The 17,896-nt window shown below is 40.0% G+C and overlaps 1 protein-coding gene across 5 annotated transcripts in view; it reads left to right on the forward strand.

Annotated features, from left to right (window-relative positions):
- The window catches only part of XPO7 (exportin 7), a 77,559-nt gene that overhangs the window by 16,253 nt on the left and 43,410 nt on the right, over nucleotides 1-17,896 (forward strand). For all 5 annotated transcript variants that reach the window (XM_073325061.1, XM_073325060.2, XM_073325059.1 and 2 more), the window contains exons 3-4: nucleotides 15,379-15,525; nucleotides 17,635-17,728. In XM_073325061.1, the coding sequence (XP_073181162.1) occupies nucleotides 15,379-15,525; nucleotides 17,635-17,728 (241 nt within the window). The remainder of the gene's footprint in view (nucleotides 1-15,378; nucleotides 15,526-17,634; nucleotides 17,729-17,896) is intronic.

Here is a 17,896-nt window from a genome sequence, read left to right on the forward strand (position 1 = left end):
CTTTATATTTTTTATTACAAATATTTTCACAGTAAACAAAAGAAATAGTATTTTTCAACTCATCTAATACAAGTACTGTAGTGCAATCTCTTTATCATGAAAGTTGAGCTTACAAATGTAGGCTCTAAAGTTTTACATTGTTTTATTTTTGAATGCAGTTTTTTTGGTACATAATTCTACAAGTCCATTCAATCCTTCAGCCAGTTGCTCAGACAAACAAATTTTGTTACAATTTGCAGGAGATAATGTTTCCCGCTTCTTGTTGACAATGTCACCTGACAGTGAGAACAGGAGTTCGCATGGCACTGTTGTATCCGGCCTCACAAGATATTTACGTGCCAGATGCGCTGAAGATTCATATGTCCCTTCATGCTTCAGCCACCATTCCAGAGGTGCCAAATGCAGCATACATTTCCTCAATTATCTGAAACAGGAACTATCAGCATGGCTAAGTCAGACTCCATTGAACTAAACTTGCTTAAAGCTTATTGCAGCCCTTGTATGCAAAGAGTGTTTCTTAAGCAACCATGTAATATAGGATCAATTCCACAGCCATTTCCTGAAGCCTCCTTTTTCAGTAGCTGTTTTCTTGGGGTTATTTATCATTTGAAGATCACGCACTCTTTGTTTATATTTGATGTGTGGAAAACACTGGTGACAATTTTGCTTTGTGCTTTCTGTCTTAACTTTTTTCAGTCTCCTGTTTATGCTTCATCACTCTGTGAGCTCCACAGATATTCATTCTCACTGGGAAGGCACTGAGGCCAAGACTTTAAACTGTGGGCGCCAGAGTTAGGCCTCCAAGTCAGTGGCTGGTATTTCAAAAGTGCTGAGAACCAGCGGCTCCCACTGAAGTCAACAGAGGCTGCTGGATACTCAGAATATTTGAAGATCAGACTTTGGTGCCTAACTTTAGACCCCTGAATAGTGTGGTGGGGGGTATTAATCTTGGCCTAAAACTTTTGGCTTTTCATCAGTACTGAGGCAATTCTCACTGAGCCTATGTCAGCAACTTCATTTAAATAAAAAAAAAAAGACGAATTTCCCCCCCCTCCACCTCCCATCATACTGTACAGAAATGGATGACCTGGGAGGGAAAAAAACCTGGAAACTGTATCGACGTAAAATTTGCTTAGGGCTAAAACTATGCAGTTGTAAGCAGATGCCTTTTCCTAACCGTTCTCAAGCAAAGTTCACACACTATACGATCAAAAGCTCATTCCCTTCCTTGGAGTTTGGCGTATTAACAAAGAAAGAAAGAAACCAATAACAAAGAGTCTGGTGGCACTTTAAAGACTACCATATTTATTTGGGCATAAGCTTTCATGGCTAAAAAACCCACTTGTTCAGATGCACACAAAGTTCATCAAAGGTTTGGTCTTCAAAGGTTTGGTGTTTCCTACCACAGGAATGTTCAGCCCACACTCTAGATCTCCTGTAGAACTCCTCCCTTAATCTTGTTAAGATAATGAGCCCCCTGCCTCAGTCAGTCAGCAGTATCCCCTTAGCTGTTTCCCAACAAGATCCCCACCTGCTAACAGGATGGGGTGTTTCAAAACTCTAAGGGCCTCACTACACTTACATTTTATAGCGTTCTAACTTGCTGGCTCAGGGGGGTGAAAAATCACCCCCCTGAGCACAGCAAGTCAGAGCGCTTTAAAGCGCTCATGTAAACAGTCTCTGAGCGCTGGGAGCCATGCTTGGAGCTAATCCCCTCGTGGAGGTGGATTACCAGGAGTGCTGGGAGAGTTCTCTTGCGACCACACTCGCACTTCCAAGCACTGCCGTGGGAGCACTCCCGTAACAGTGCTTTGAAGTTTCCAGTGTAGCCATGCCCTATGAGCATGTTACAGTGATCTTGGCCCAAGAGAAAACTTCCGTATCCATTTTCAGGGAGGGAAATGTATCTGCTCATTTGTTTCTCAAGTTTGTTGGTTTCATGTGTTTTTCTTCCTCAGTAAGAAGAGTTATACGACAGATGGCATGATGTCTTTGAATCAAGAAATTTGCTATTTCAGACAGTGCCATGGTGTGTTGCACTTGTGTAATACCTTTCATCAGAGGATCTCAAAGCATTTTGCGGCCCTGATGGGGGACCCTGGCAGTTAAAATTCAACACTTAAATTTTATTTAGCTTAATGGGAGCACAGGAGGGTAGAGGAAAAAATGTTCTTTTATCTTTGCATATTTTTAAGGTTTTTAGGTGTACAAACAGACTTGTTAAAATTGTATGACTTGTACAGAATCCCACCTGGCTTCTGTTTATATCAGGGTGATGAGCTAATAAGGAATAGATACCGTCAAATGGGGGATGGGGCTATAGTCAACTTTCTTTACAGCTGTTTCTGCTCTGAGTCTATTCTTCTTTAGATGTAGGTCAGGACTGAGGAGTGTGAATAGCTACTGACTCAACACAGTATTGTTAAATTTCACTTATGAGTCTTAGAATAATCAGTTTCACCCCACATTTAGAAAATACCATCCATGCAACATGGAAATTCTTCAGCATGCATCCAGTGTGTTCAATAAAATGTTTGTTTACAAATAAATTGTAATCCTGACCATTTGTATGCGGCAAATGTAATAGGAAGACTAGGGGAGAAAAACTTAAAAGATCATTTTCTAGAAAATGGAAATGCTTAAGAATTTAATCGGAGAAACTGAGCGTGCAGAATCGTTAGCATGTGATAGCGGTTTGCTTTTTCATCTAGTATCCTATGTTGTCATGAGGTGTGGTTCTATGAAAAATTCACTCCTAGATCAGAGATGTTTAAACATGAGGTTATAGCAAATACTCCATCTAAGAAATTACTGACGTTTCAGGCTGTCTTATGGCCTTACTTAACACAGTATGAAATACAAGAGAAATTTGACATTTTACCACTTTTACATAGGATACTTTAGGCATCTAAGTAGAGTGTTTACAACAGAGTATTTTACACTAATGTATTAGGATTTTAATATTAACATGCTGGGAGTGCTAAATAACTTTGGGAACAATCCTGCATTGGCAGGGGAGAGAGTTGATGACCTTCTCACTACTTTGAATGACTCAATTTCTCTCTTCTTTGTGTCCAAATTGGCAGCCTAAGTTGCTGTGACACTGTTGCAAAGTGGTGTGTTGCTGAGTAGAAGTGTCATCTAGTGGCAAGAACAGAACATCAGCAGCCAGGACTGCTGGATGCTCTTCCGTTTGACACTGTTAGTTAACTGTTCTGCTTCTGTTACCATACATGTTAAATGGATAGTTTCCGATCTCAAGTGTGTTTAGTGTTTATAAAGAGCATTTCTTGAATGAAAGGTGTCGTTTGTAACTTTTTGGCATCCTCTCTTTTGGGTCCCCTTCACTTTGGTGCCTTCCACTCATTTTAGTTCTGTTTGTGTTTAACTTTTAGAACTCAACTAGCATTTGAATACTTTGCTGTCTCACGCTTTCGCCCTTATCTAATATATACAGGGTTCCTGCTCTACATAATTGCTATACTACATGGTATTTTTATCTTGGTAAAAACAGTAGATCTTGCCTAGTCTCTGAAGTTTAAATAATCCCCACCTATTTTTTGCTCCTAACAGCAGATCATGTGACATCCAGAAAAGTAGTCACTGCTAGAGGAAAGCTAGTCTAATTTTTCTCTTAGTCTCTGCTGGAGGAGGGGAGAAGAAACTCCAGTATTCAGTCACTGCAATTTTGGAAGAGTATGCTGAAGGCTTAGCTTTGCAAACTTGGAATATAGCATCAGTACAGTTGAAGTGTTCTGCGTATTAATGGAATAGGTGATCTCGTTAAGGCATGCAACGAGAGAAATATCCATCAGTGAGGATCTCTCTAAAATAGCACCTAAAAGATTTTTATCAGAGAAAGTCATCTGATTGGATTACAGTTTGTACTGTAAATGTTTTCTGGCTGCTGAGCACATTCAATTAAAAACTATTGCCATTCATGGACTGAATCTGACACATACAAGGAAATCCCAAGTTCAGCCATCCACTCCATCCTTCAGTTGCCCTGTTGTGCTCCAGTGTTTCTATATATGTGCCTTAAAAGATTCCCTTACAAGATGTCCCTTCTGCACCTGGATACTTTGGGCAAGCTAAGGGAGTGTCGGGCTAATTTTAACGTGAGGCATGTCTACATGGGGACACTCAAAGTTAAGATGAATTAACTAAAGATGTGAAGCTAATGTGCACTAAACCTTTATGTGGAGGTTGTCATTTGGAAGTAGAGTGACCTTAGTCTGGTTTAGTTTAATACAATTTAACCGATGTGCATTAAATTGACAGTTAAATCACTTTGCACGGACACACTCAGGAAAGTTAGACAAGCCCTGCGACTTAATGGCAGTGTCTTCTAATGTCGTATACTGTATATGATAAACCTCGACAGTAACATTGTGACTCAAAATTAAAATAAAGCTCTCCAGAGGAATGGGCAGGAATTCTTTCAATGTTTGAATCTGGTGCTTGTGAAAGTAGTGAATTGATGATGCTCCTAAGATCATAGGCATAGGAAAGTCAAGCACATGCTTACATGCTTTTCTGAATGGGGGCCATTGGGAATAGAGGCTGTGCAAGCTTCCCATCCCCCACACAACTTTCTCATGCACCTCCTGTTTCTCCTGAGTAGATTGCTAATTCCTCTGCATTGTTCCAAATTGCACTCTGAATTTATAGATAATGCACCTATTGCCCTTCAGAGGCTAAAACAACTTCACATTGTGGCTTATGCTACAGTTCGAACCTAGGCTTCCAAAGTGGAAAGGAAGGTTTGTGTGTTTAAATGGCATGACAGTGTGTTAACTTTCATCCCCAAAGAGGACAGTTTTTTGCGGACTCTTTTGGGGTTGGATAGTGGTAATAATTCTGCCTGTTGATTGAGTTTTAAATTAATCAAATCTTCATCTTTCTTTGCTATGTTCACCTCTGCTTTACGTTTGTTATACATCACAACACATGCTCAGGAATTGTAGAGTGATTATGGGTGTGTCTCCACTAAAACTGGAAGGTGCAATTCCCAGTTCACTTAGACATAATCACACAAGCTCGATCTATGGCTAGTGTGCTAGCTCTGAAGTGTAGCTACCCTGAATATAGTCCTAGGGTCTCAGACGGGATCATACTCAGGCAGCTAGCCCCTTACACCATACAGCAACCGTTCTGTTTTTAGTGCACTACCTGGATCAGAGCAAAGGCAGGTGTGTCTGCTTGAGCTGGAACTCAGACCTTCCATCTCCATTGTAGACCTACCCAAAATCTTTTCCCTCTCGGCTCCAGCTGGCCTACATTTCTACCTGCTAAGCAGTGAACAATCACTAAAAACAGGAATTTCAGTACTGCTGCCTGCAAGGTTGGTGCTAGTAATAGCTAGTCAGGCTAAACAAAACAGCTTATTCTTTAATTAAAGGGACATCGGCAGCCCAACATGAAACTTTCCTCAAAAGTTCAAGATCATGAAGGTCCTGATTCCTTATCTTCTTTTTTGTTGCTGAGAAACTTTTTAAAGAATGAAAACAGATGGAATAACCATGATTTTTCTCAACCACTCATGTATGTTTGTTTCGGTTCTGAAGCAGTTAACTAACAAACTTTATTCTGAGTGCTAGGCTAACACTGACCGAGTTTTGTGTACAAACAAGGATGATTTGTCATAAGTGGAAAATGGTGTTAAACAAAAGGAGCCAAGTTTATTTCAACAAAGTTCAGAACGCTGGAGGAGAAGAATCAATATTTGCCAGAAGGCAGAGAGGCCATTTATTAGGAGGGAAATGTTATATCCAAGCCTCTAACAAAATATTAAAGAATGGACAGTAGTGTATACAGTTGGTTGTCAATCCTTTTTTTTTTAAGTGTATCCTTTTGTTTTTAATTTTGGAAATAGAATGTTAGGTCAATGTTTAATAGTTCATATACAGGATCATATTCAGATTGTGTACATTGTCATAGCTCTATTGAAGCCAATGGAGCTATGCTGACTTCAGTAGCTGGGAATTGGGTTCAATGTCGTTGTGTATTAAGATCTTGCAGAAAACCTAAGACACGAAAATGAGTTAAACCTCACTAGGGACATAAAAGGCAATAAGAAGATGTTCTTTAAATACATTAGGAGCCAGAGAAAGATGAAGTAAAGTGTAGGTCCTCTACTTAGCGGCAAAGGAGAGCTAATAACTGGTGACATCAAGAACGTTGAGGTGTTTAATGCCTATTTTGCTTCAGCCTTTGCTAAAAAGGTTAATGGTGATTAGATGCTCAACACAGTTAATATTAACAACTCGGGAAGGAACGCAAGCCAAAATAGGGAAAGAACCACTTAAAGAATACTTACATAAGTTAGGTGTATTCAAATCAGCAGGGCCTGATGAAATTCATCCTCAGGTATTTGAGAGCAGGCTGAATCTAATTCAGAACCATTAGCAATTATCATTGAGAACTCTTGGAGGTCGGTTGAGGTCCCAGAGACTGAAGAAGGGCAAACATACTACCTAACTTTAAAAAGGGGAACAAAGAGGACCTGGGAATTATAGACCAGTCAGCCTAACTTGGATACCTGGAAAAATACTGGAACAAATTTATTAAACAATCAATTTTGTAAGCACCTGGCGGATACTAGGGTTAAAAGGAATAGTTAGCATGGCTTTGTCAAGAACAAATCATGCCAAACCAACCTAATTTTCTTCTTTGACAGGGAAGTAGTAGATCTATCACATCTTGATTTTTAGTAAGGCTTTTGGCATAGTCCCACATGATGATGATATAAGCAAAGTAGGGAAATGTAGTCTAGATGAAATTATTATAAGATGGGTTCAGAACTGGTTGAAAGACCCTACTCAGAGTAGTTATCAATGGCTCGCTGTCAAACAGGGAGGATGTATCTAGAGGGACCTGCAGGGGTCAATCCTGGATCCAGCACTAGTTGATATTTTCATTAATGACTTGGGTCATGGAGTAGAGCATATAAAGTTTATAGAGCTTATAAAATTTGCAGATGATGCCAAGATGGGTGGCGTTGCAAGCACTTTGGAGGACAGGATTCAAATTCAAAACAACCTTGAGAAACTGGAGAATTGGTCTGAAATCACAAAGATGAAATTCAATAGACAAGTGCAAAGTACTTCATTTAGGAAGGAAAAATCAAATGCACAACTACAGAATGGGGAATAATTGGCTTACGTGGTAGTACTGCTGAATAAGATCTAAGGTTTATAGTGGATCACAAATTGAATGAGTAGGCAATATGATGCAGCTGCGAAAAAAGCAAATATCATCATTCTGGGATGTATTAACAGGAGAGTTGTATGTAAGACACAGCAATTGTCCCTCTCTACTTGGCACTGGAGAGGCCTCAGCTGGACTAATGTATCTAATTCTGGGCACTGCATTTCAGGAAAGATGTGGACAAATTGGAGAGTCTAGAGGAGAATAAGAAAAATGATAGAAGGTTTAGAAAACCTGACCTAGGAGGAAAGATTTGGGGGAAGGAGGGGGCATGTTTAATCTTGAGAAACTGCTACTTGGTCCCTTGTCAGTCTTAGTCTTCAAATATGTTAAGGACTGTTATAAAGAGGACTGAGATCAATTGTTCTCTGTCTTCTAAAGGTAGGACAAGAAGTAATGGGCTTAATCTGCAGCAAGGGGGAGATTTGAGGTTAGATATTAGGAAAAACTTCCTTAACTATAAGGATAGTTTAAGCTCTGGAATAGGCTTTCAAGGGAGGTTGTAGAATCCCCATCAGTTGAGGTTTTTCGAACACAGGTTGGACAAACACCTGTCAGGGATAGTCCCTTTAGAATGTCTTGTTGATGCCACTTTCTAACACTGTGGATTCAGAGAAGGATGCCTTGCATTTTAGGCCAAAGAGGAATCCATGGTTAAATGTCCTCTGACTTCCCTATTTTTAATTTAGTTACATCTTTAATCTGTTCTGCTTTCAGACTTCGTAAATAAGGGAGGAAAATGTGATATCAGCACAGAAATGTCTCAAATCTGAGGGATTAAAATTGTTTATGGAGCTGAAGAGTAAATACTAACTTTAAATTCTAACTTGAGCCTTGTTTGAGGAGCTCAAGCCTTGGGGTTTTCAGATTTTGTTTTATTTTTATGAATGTATCCCAGACTGATAAAGCAGTTTTCTGTATAAACTATTAGTTGGTAAAAAGTTTACAGATAGTTGTCTGTCTAAAACTCACTAGTGGCTAATATGCTACAGGCTCTAGTGTAAGAGGTCTCTGGCCAGAACTTCACAACCAACCCCAACATTGTGTGCTGCTTTTCCTGCTCTCCGGGCAGTTTGCCTGAATTATAGAGGGTTGTTACTGGTAGTGATTTCCTAATGGCTTATTAGTCGACCATTTCAACAAAAGAACATCAAAAATTTCTCTTATGACAGTTGTATGGCAGTGCTCTATTTGTGCAAGAGAACATGTCTACCTGTACCCTGTTGTGATGGCTATACTGTGATAGCTAATGGTGTCTCAGCAATCATTTGGCTAACATTTAATTTTGCATTGCAATCTATTCTCTCCAAAACATGTGAGGTGAGTGCTCATTTTCCAAATGAGTAAACTAAGGCACGAAGATTAAGGTTCACTTACGATTCACCACTGAAAACATAGAATGCAGCACAAGGGCTGTTGAGAGAGTCCATTTATTCATGTAATTACTTTACCAGTGTGAGGGCATAAATATCCATCCGTGAAACTCGTCTTAAATTAGTCAATAAGATTTTCATCGAAGAGAATGATCTCATTGGCGTACTGCCTTCTGTGGATATTTTCTTGGTGTTTAAGCGGATTAACAATAAAACTACTATTCAGGCATTGCTTCTAACTGACAAATGCAAGGAAATGCCAAATAAAAGCATCCCCTTCATCCTTCACTTTCCCTATTCTGCAGTGGTTATTTTGGTGCACATTAATGTATAATATCTAATCCAATACCTGGATATGTTGAAGTAAGTTACAGGTGATCTACGAAGCAGAAAAAAATTGGTTGCTTTATGATGTGTATATACAATAGGCTATCTCTTCAAAATCTGGGGGAAAGCAAGGTTTTGGGGCTGCCTAGACACGAGGCAAGCTGCGCTTTAGATCCCTTTTAGATCCTCTCCAGTGCACCCCTTTGACAGATTTCACTATCTTCACCTCTCTCTCTGGGTGGAACCCTGAAGTCCTCCCATTCCTAGACTGGGTCTCTGAGCTGCAGTCCCGTGTTTACCAACTTTACATCAGGTCCATCCAGCACCTGTTTGGCACTTGTAAGCCCTTTCCCTCTGGGAGCCTGGGACTAGCAACCGATTAAAGTGACTCTCACGGCTTCTTCAAAGACAAGTATTTATTTACCCAAGGATACACAGCAGAGAGATGGGTTAAAGCAAAGACTTATGCATGTATTTCCTCTTACCTAAACCTTAATCTTTCCTTCCAAGCTTTGGTAAGCTCTACTCACCCGTTACTTCCATCTCTAGCTGAGGATAGTCAGTTTGCTTGCTGCAGTTTCTCTGTCAGCACCCCACCCCCAGGCAGCTACTGACAATCAGTATCTGCATCCTTTTTTCAGGTTGTCTTTTTAACTGTAGTCTCTTTTTCCATCTTACACTTTCAGCATTGGTAACTAGTAACTCTGCCTGTCGTCTGGAAAATAGCATCTTCCCACTTACTGGCCCAGCCATTGTTGTCTTAACTCCCTTGTAGTTGTTTACCATTGGTGTCTTATTTCATTATTTAGGTTCCTGCTTTGTTCTGCCTAACTGCCTCCTTTGACTTAGATGAGTGTAGAGAGACAGGCAAAAATCAGCGGTAAACTGAAGTACGTAGGGGATTCTTAATAAATTACTGAGCCATCTCCCTCATTCTCCACAGGGTGTTTTTGTTTAGTGTTTTAGAAACTCTTATCCTGTCTTGGCTGGAAGACTATGATGTTTGCAGAGCTGATGCAAATGATGGCACAAAAGGCAAGACTGAAAATTGAACTGTTGAGGGAAATGATTTTTAATGAGGTTAAAACTCTTTGGTGGATTGTATATGGTAACACCTATTTTAACTTCATTGACTTAGTAACACACTGAATAAAGGAAGCCTGTGTTTAAAGACTGAACATCTGTTCCCCTAAAATTAAGATATTAATTCAAAAAATAAACCTCTTTTCTTACTCCCACTGGGCCTCCAACAAAACTAGGGAAGACCAGACTCTCTATTCCTGATGCTTCTAAATTTGAAAGAACATGTAACTTTCAAATCTGCCTCATTCATCATAAAAAAAACAAACACAAAAGCACTTACCAAGAGTGTAATTCTGTCTCCATGGAAGTCGCTGGCAAAACTCTTACTGATTTTAATGGGGCTAGAATTTCACCCCAGATTTTTACATCCTTGGCAAGAGTCCCATTTAAGGATAAGTGGCTGCCTAATGACTTTCATTCCATTTAAATGAGACCTTTCACTTAACAGTAATGTTTTCTAATGTATGCTTTCTGTGGTGATGGACCCCTAAACAACGTTACCATGACTTAGAAATAAATAAAACCACATTTGGAATTTGCCGTTGCAGGGACCTAAAGAATTGGTGCAGCTCCATCTCTTCTGTTCTCTGCCTATGGCACATGATAGTTTAGTCTTCTAAGGGCTGCAATACTTTGGTCTAATTTCAGTGGTTGGGTTTCGTGGGATGGGGAGGTGAGGGTGGCCTGTCCTCTAAAGGAGGTCAGACTAGGTATAGTGTACATGAACCCTGACTAACTTGGTGCTTGTGAAAGAGGCCTATTGAGAGTGCTCTCAAAGGCAAGGCATAGTATGAACAGGAGCTTTTCAAGCTCTCCCCATACAGCTCTAGTGAGGCACTGTAATGTTACCCTGCAGCACCTGCGGCTACTTCATTGCTAGATTTCTCGTGAGTCAAGATTTCTGATTCTTCTGCATTGTTCCAAAGTGCGCTGTGGATTTAGTGATATGAGACTAAAATGATCTAACTCATTACACTTGTAACTTTCACCACTACCTGAACCCAGGCTTCCAAAGTGGGAAGGAGGACGTGTGTGTTAATCCCCAGTGTAATATCCTTTAATGTTTGCCCCCAGAAAGGAGAGGTTATTACTGGCCTACTTTGGTTTGAACATCAGTGGTATGAGTGTCCTGCCTAAAGTCCTGCACCGCAGTAAGCTAGTTTAGCTATTATACTTCAGTGCTGTGGACATTATTTATTTATAAAGCAATTCTTGGAAATAAGTGAACATCTTCCAGAATGACACATTCCCAATGAGCCTTCGATTGCTTAATTGGTACATTATTTTTTCCATTGGGATATACCAGTTGGATTGTACTGTAATAAAGCTGACTTCATTGCCACTTACCTTATCTTTTATTGCAATGTGTTCTCACTTAGCTCAGCAGTCCTCATTTTAAACTCTGTGCCAATATATCCTTGGCTTCTCATTTGGTGAGATGCTAGGATTTGTGATTCTCTTGTTCAGTAGACCCTTGGGCAGAAAGAACTGTGTCTGGAGTTAAACCTCTTGAATTGATAGGTTTGGGTATGAGGTTAAAAAGAGCTACTTAAAACTTGAAAACAAAGTAGATTTCAAAATACTTCCTGGGATTTGATTAGTGGAAATTTTCCTCTTGATTATTTGAGACAATGTGAAACTGATCTCTGAGGCCGCATGAGAGTGTGCCTGTGAAGGGAGCCAGCGTTCTCCTACCAGATCAGAGCAGCCTCAAATCTTAATCTTGATCTGAGACATGGGAGTGAGGTAAGCAATTTTTACAGCAGACATAGCATTGCACATGCCCGTGTGTTTGAGAGCACAGTGGCAGCTTTTGTTTCAAGGAAACTAAACTTAGACCGTTAAATGAAACTACAACCTTTTGCTCAACAACAGGTAATGAACAGTGTTCTTGTTTTGTGTTTTTGTTTTTTAAACAAAAGGTCATCACTTACAAATACAAACTGAAATCAGTGTAGATAGGGCTAATGTATATTAGACAAGTTACACCAATAGAATTAAATGGATTTAAAATTAATTTTAACTCCACCAATGCAAACCTCTATAGATGCACTTAAATCAGTTTAAACCTTCCTTAAGGTAAATCATTATAAATTGGTAAATGTAGTGAATTAAGCTAAATCAATTTAAGTGAGGCTTAAACCAGTTTAAGTACTTGCATGTTAGGGGTATGCATTGATTTTTTTTTTTTAATTCATTTAGTCACACCAGTGCAACTTTTATAAAGTAGACCAGCTCATAGACTTAAATTCTCAAGAAAGAAGCTGATCTGAGACAAAATCCTCCAACAAACAAGTGTGTCCCCACCTTTGCATTACATTGCAGGGTAACCGCAATAAACGTAGGGGTGGAAGAGAAATTAGATTCTCCAGAAATTTGAAATAATAATATAAATAGTCAGGGACCACTTCACAGGGAAACTGTCTTGAAATATACATCCCATATGAGCTCTAGATAGCTTTTACTTCAATTAAAATAGTCTAAGAATTGATCAAAATAATCTCCTCTGGAACCAGAGATAAAATCAAACTCATAACACCCCATTTCACCCACAAATGTCAGCTGTTGTCATGTCTTTCGTTCCACAGAAACCTGAGTAAATGGATGGGACTTGCACAGATGTAATCCATTTTGGCTTATGGGATGGAGGGAGGAGGAATAAATTCTGAAATTTGAGTAATTGATGGCCTTTCATAGAGACTATCTTACTGGCAACTGTTTCTTAAATAGAGGAGGGGGTAGTCCAGTTGAAGTGAGCTGTAGCTCACAAAAGCTTATGCTCAAATAAATTTGTTAGTCTCTAAGGTGCCACAAGTACTCCTTTTCTTTCTGCTGACCTCAGTCTGTGTCAGTATTGAATGGGAAGGGAGGGTCTCTCCAGCAAGCAGGTCTCAAGCCACATAGGGCTGTCATAGGTCAAAACCAAGATCTTAAACGAACCATGCAGCTGAGAGATTCATTGCTTACCAGTAGCCATCTGGGTTGGGAGGGGGAGGAGTTAGGAGTTACGCTGCCAAAGGCTATATAAATATACTTGGAATAACACACTAGGTTTTCCTTCTCAAGTATTCAGCCTTTTTTACTGATCCCATCTCATCTCCTACCCCTCAAGAAGTTCTTTCTCTCTTCCCCTAGCCTATTCAGTTCCTCCCCTGATAAAACATCTCTGTAATGCAGTGTTCTGTGTTCCTGATCTTTCAGCCCCAGGCACAAATGCTTGAACTTAAGGGAGGAAAACAAGTTGAAAATTTAATATTAGAAATTCTTTGGTAGCAAATAAATTAACGTTTATGAAGCACAGAATGCTTCCAGTCTTATTCTGGAGGAGGAGGACATGTATGGTAGAGGGGAAGCTGTGCTAATAATCTGTCCTTTTAAATAACTTCAGCGTAATTCTAAGGACCTTCTTAGTAGAGAGGTTTTAGTGTGTGCAGGGAGTAGTTTATTCTGAGAGCAAAGACCAAAGCTTAGAGGCAAGAATGACAGTAAAGATTAGGGGGATAGGAGGGTACCTTCAGGAGTATGTTCAGTCTGGCAGGCTGTCGTGGCAGCAATACATGATGCTATTATACGGTAGCCACCTGTTCAACAAGACACCTAATTACTCCTGCTCCCTGGCCAGTAGTGAATTGGGTATAATGGAAAGCTGCTTGTGTGTAGTCTGAAAGCAGAAGAAGCAGCAAAAATGATTATGAATGTGCTCCTGGTATAGCTATTATTTGGAACTACTTTAGTGATTCTCCTGGAGGAAGCTCTGTAACTTGTTATATCTTGAAAGGCTGATGTGATGGGAGCATTGGTAACTGAAGGAATTGGTGACAGGTTTCAGAGTGGTAACCATGTTAGTCTGTGTCCACCAAAAAAACCCAAAAAACCACGAGGAGTACTTGTGGCACATTAGAGACTAACACATTTATTTGGCTATAAAGCTTTTGTGGGCTAAAACCCACTTCATCAGATGCATGCAGTGGAAAATACAGTGGGAAGATGTATAACACAGAGAACATAAAAAAATGGGTGTTGCCATACCAACTGTAATGAGACTAATCAATTAAGGTGGGCTATTATCTGCAGGAGGAAAAATAACTTTTTTAGTGATAATCTGGATGGCCCATTTCAAACAGTTGACAAGAAGGTGTGAGTAATAATAGGGGAAAAATTAGCATGGAGAAGTAGTTTTTACTTTGTGTAATGACCTGTCCATTCTCAGTCTTTATTCAAGCCTAATAACTGGTGTCCAGTTTGCAAATTAGTTCCAATTCTGCAGTTTCTCGTTGGAGTCTGTTTTTGCAGGTTTTTTTTGTTAGAGAATTGCGACTTTTAGGTCTGAAATTCAGTAACCAGGGAGGTTGAAGTGTTCTCAGACTGGTTTTTGAATGTTATAATTCTTGATGTCTGATTTGTGTCCATTTATTCTTTTGCATAGAGATTGTCCGGTTTGGCCAATGTACATGACAGAGGGGCATTGCTGGCACATGATGGCATATATCACTTTGGTAGATGTGCAGGTGAACGAGTCTTTTATGGTGTCCCATGGTGGTACAGGCTTCTTTACTTTTCAAGGAATATTGCAGAATTGGTTCAGATTGCCCCTCTTTCTCCGCCCCTCAAAAAATCCGTATCCTACTTTTATTATTATAATAGAGAAACATAGATGTGCATGGTGATTGCATAACTCCCTCTATAAAAAGATCTGACTTACAAGCTAATGGCTTTAGCCTCTTGGTAACCCTGCATCGTAGGTAAGTGTTATAGCCCCATTTTACAAGTGAGGAAACTAGGACTCTGATCCTGTCCTTGCTTGGTGGGCAGCCCCCGTTGAAGTCAGTGGGGTTCCATGCAGGCATATGACTCCATATGCACGGAGCTTACTGTGGGATTGGGACCAGAGATACAAAGATGTGACTTATTAAAGCTCACTCAAGAGGCATGTGGTAGAGTTGGGAATAGAACCCAGGCTCCTGACCATCCTCAGTACATGAAGAAAAAGGCCATGCTCTGGATAAAAGTTGAACTCATGGGAGTGAGTGGCAGAGCATTGGAATTCGCTCTCTTGCAAAATGCTAGGGAAGGGTAGGGAGATGGTGCAAGACATGTTCTTAGGCAGGGTGTCTAGCAGGATATCTGTGACTCTTGCGGGGGGGATTTCTCATGTGCCCATCAAGCAGCAATTGTTTTGTGCCTAATTCAGGTGAAGATGGCCATGAAACGTCTAAAAAAGTAGCATACGCTGAAAAGCCAGGTATGATTTCAACATACTCATTCCTTAAAACGGATGAGAGAGATTGCACAGCCGAGTCGCTCCCTAACAAACCTGTAAAAAGAAACATTATTGTTTTAACTGATTTTTTTTTTCTTCTCCCCCCCTGTGGTCATTCCATTACAGAGCCTAGCCCAGCTCGAGAACCTGTGCAAGCAGCTGTACGAAACTACAGATACTGCAACGCGGCTCCAGGCAGAAAAAGCCTTGGTCGAGTTCACCAACAGCCCGGACTGTCTGAGCAAGTGCCAGCTCCTCCTTGAAAGAGGAAGTGTACGTAGAAAATAATAATAATCAGATTCAAACGAACTGGCATTCAAATTTTGGCATTTTGGGTGAATGCTCTGAATGAAACAGGGAGCACATTAGTTTCTGCATACCCAGTAAGCTGGAACGTGTAATATTCACGAACGTCTTCTGCATACCAGACTTAAACCTTCCGTTGGTCCTGCATTTTCTATTGGTTTAGAAAAAATTGGAGTGTACCCACTAAGAGGTTTCCCTTTTGAGGAATCCTGCTTAGATCCTAAAGCACATCTAATCCACAAAGATAAGTATGCTTAAACAGAGTTATGAAATGTGGTCCAGACTTGATATAGCGTAGTTGTTAGTTGTTGGGTGGGTTGTGGGGAGATGAAGTGTGGAAAGGGTTATTGTGAGTGGGAACACAAAGTAGGACTCTATAACCATGCTAGGAAACAGTGTGTGAATTTGGGCTAAAGTGTCACTAACACTTCTAGCAGGAGAGCTACTGTTGCACGATCATTCCAGTTTTGTCCGTGCGTCTGTTTATAGTGTGAATCACATGAAAAGAACCTGTCTTTTAATAGATGGGTTCTTGATTAATCTTATGGGCCAACCCATTATGCAGCCTGATCTAAGAATACAACGTTAACTCTGAAAGGCAAATTTTCTTATTTCCACTGCTTTAGGAGTTCTAAAATAGCTTGGAAGATGTGATCAAAGATTAAAATCCCAGCATGAGATCTGAGACTCAGATGGGATTAAAACAGCCGTTTGCTTTGGGCCATTTTATCTTACTACTAAGAATCTCTTAAAGCAAAGGTTAGCCTCTCCAATAATGTCCTCAAAGCAATCTAGCAACAATTTCAACCACAGGAAATAACCATTTTTATCTTTACAGTACTTTTTTTCCCCTTCTAAGTGGTCACTTGATTCACTTTGTGGCAGGATAAATTATGCTTAAAATTGCTTGGTCACAGGACCTTTTGAGGCTTGATTTATGGCCCAATGTGCATTCAGCCCTTTGAGTCTATTAGATCAGTGCCTTACTCACAAAAAATCAGGAAACATTAGCCACCCTGTCTCAAAGGATCAAGGAACCAGAATGAGATGGGGCACTGTGCAGTGTAGTCCCAGCTGAACACAAGAGCTGAATTATTTATCTCTTTGTATTGTAAGTTTTTTGTGTGTGAACTTCTTAATTTCTTTGGAATAAAAAATAAATTAACCTCTGGGTTTCAAATTGCATTTGTGTTGACCATGGAGGAACCAGCAACTAGCACAGAGGAAAAAAGGAGGGGTCAATTTTTATGGGAAGTCTCTATATTACTTTGAATGTAACCCGTTTTGTATCTGTAGTCTGTGTCAGATTGCCATTTTGTAAAGCTGATGCACAAATTGGATGATCTGACTCACTTACATTAAACTCTCTTTGGGCATATTATTATAAATGGGTTTCTGGTCTCTTGGATTCTTGGAATAGGTTATAGAGGCAAATCCCTTTTGTAGTACTGGGTATTATTTAACACAACACTTTCAATTATACTGCCCGCAATTCATAGAATCTCATACAGCCTAGGATTTCTGATGGTTCACTCACATTATCTGTATCCTATTCCCTAGATTAAATTAGTAATGTCCATTGGTCCGAGTGCTATTCTTTATGATATATAAATAAAATATGAAGGGGGAGGGAAAACTAACCTGTTTTGTAGTCAAGTGGAAGAGTTTGAAGTGTTTGTGTAAAATCTAGGACTGAGTGTGCAGTAGCACTCGCCTGCAGCATATTGCTATTGGCACTTGTTCCTTCCTGCTTGCCATAATTCTCTCTACCCTTATGTGGGGGCACACAGGTGGGGTGGGGTATGTCATGCTGCTGCTGCTGTCACCTGGTTATCTTTTGCCTTCTAGATGTTCTTTTTAAAATATTTTGGATAAACTTGGTGTATACAGAAACAAGGAACTAAGACAGTCAAGAGCATTTAGACTTGTGAACTGAGCTAACATTGAAGCCCAAGTTTTCAGAGACCTGAAAGTTATTGGGTTAACGTAGTGCACAACTACCTTGTCTTCTGCTGTGGCCTCTTTTTGTACTGAAACTTACATTAAACTGCTGCTTGTTGTGTCGTTTCTTTACAGTCCTCCTACTCCCAATTATTGGCAGCTACATGCCTTACAAAACTTGTGTCACGAACAAACAATCCTCTGCCATTGGAACAGCGAATAGACATTCGTAAGTAGAAGTCTTTCTTTTCTCTAGCCAAGCCATTGGCATAGCAAGCAAATACTATGGATAATGACTAATTAACAGTACCACATTGTGACAGGAAGTCTTTCTGCGAGCTACTAAGATTTATGGACATTGGTAGCCTCAAACGTATAGTGAAAAGGCACCTTTGCT

This window comes from Lepidochelys kempii, chromosome 26, assembly GCF_965140285.1.
Source record: "Lepidochelys kempii isolate rLepKem1 chromosome 26, rLepKem1.hap1, whole genome shotgun sequence".
Classification (NCBI taxonomy): Eukaryota; Metazoa; Chordata; order Testudines; family Cheloniidae; genus Lepidochelys; species Lepidochelys kempii.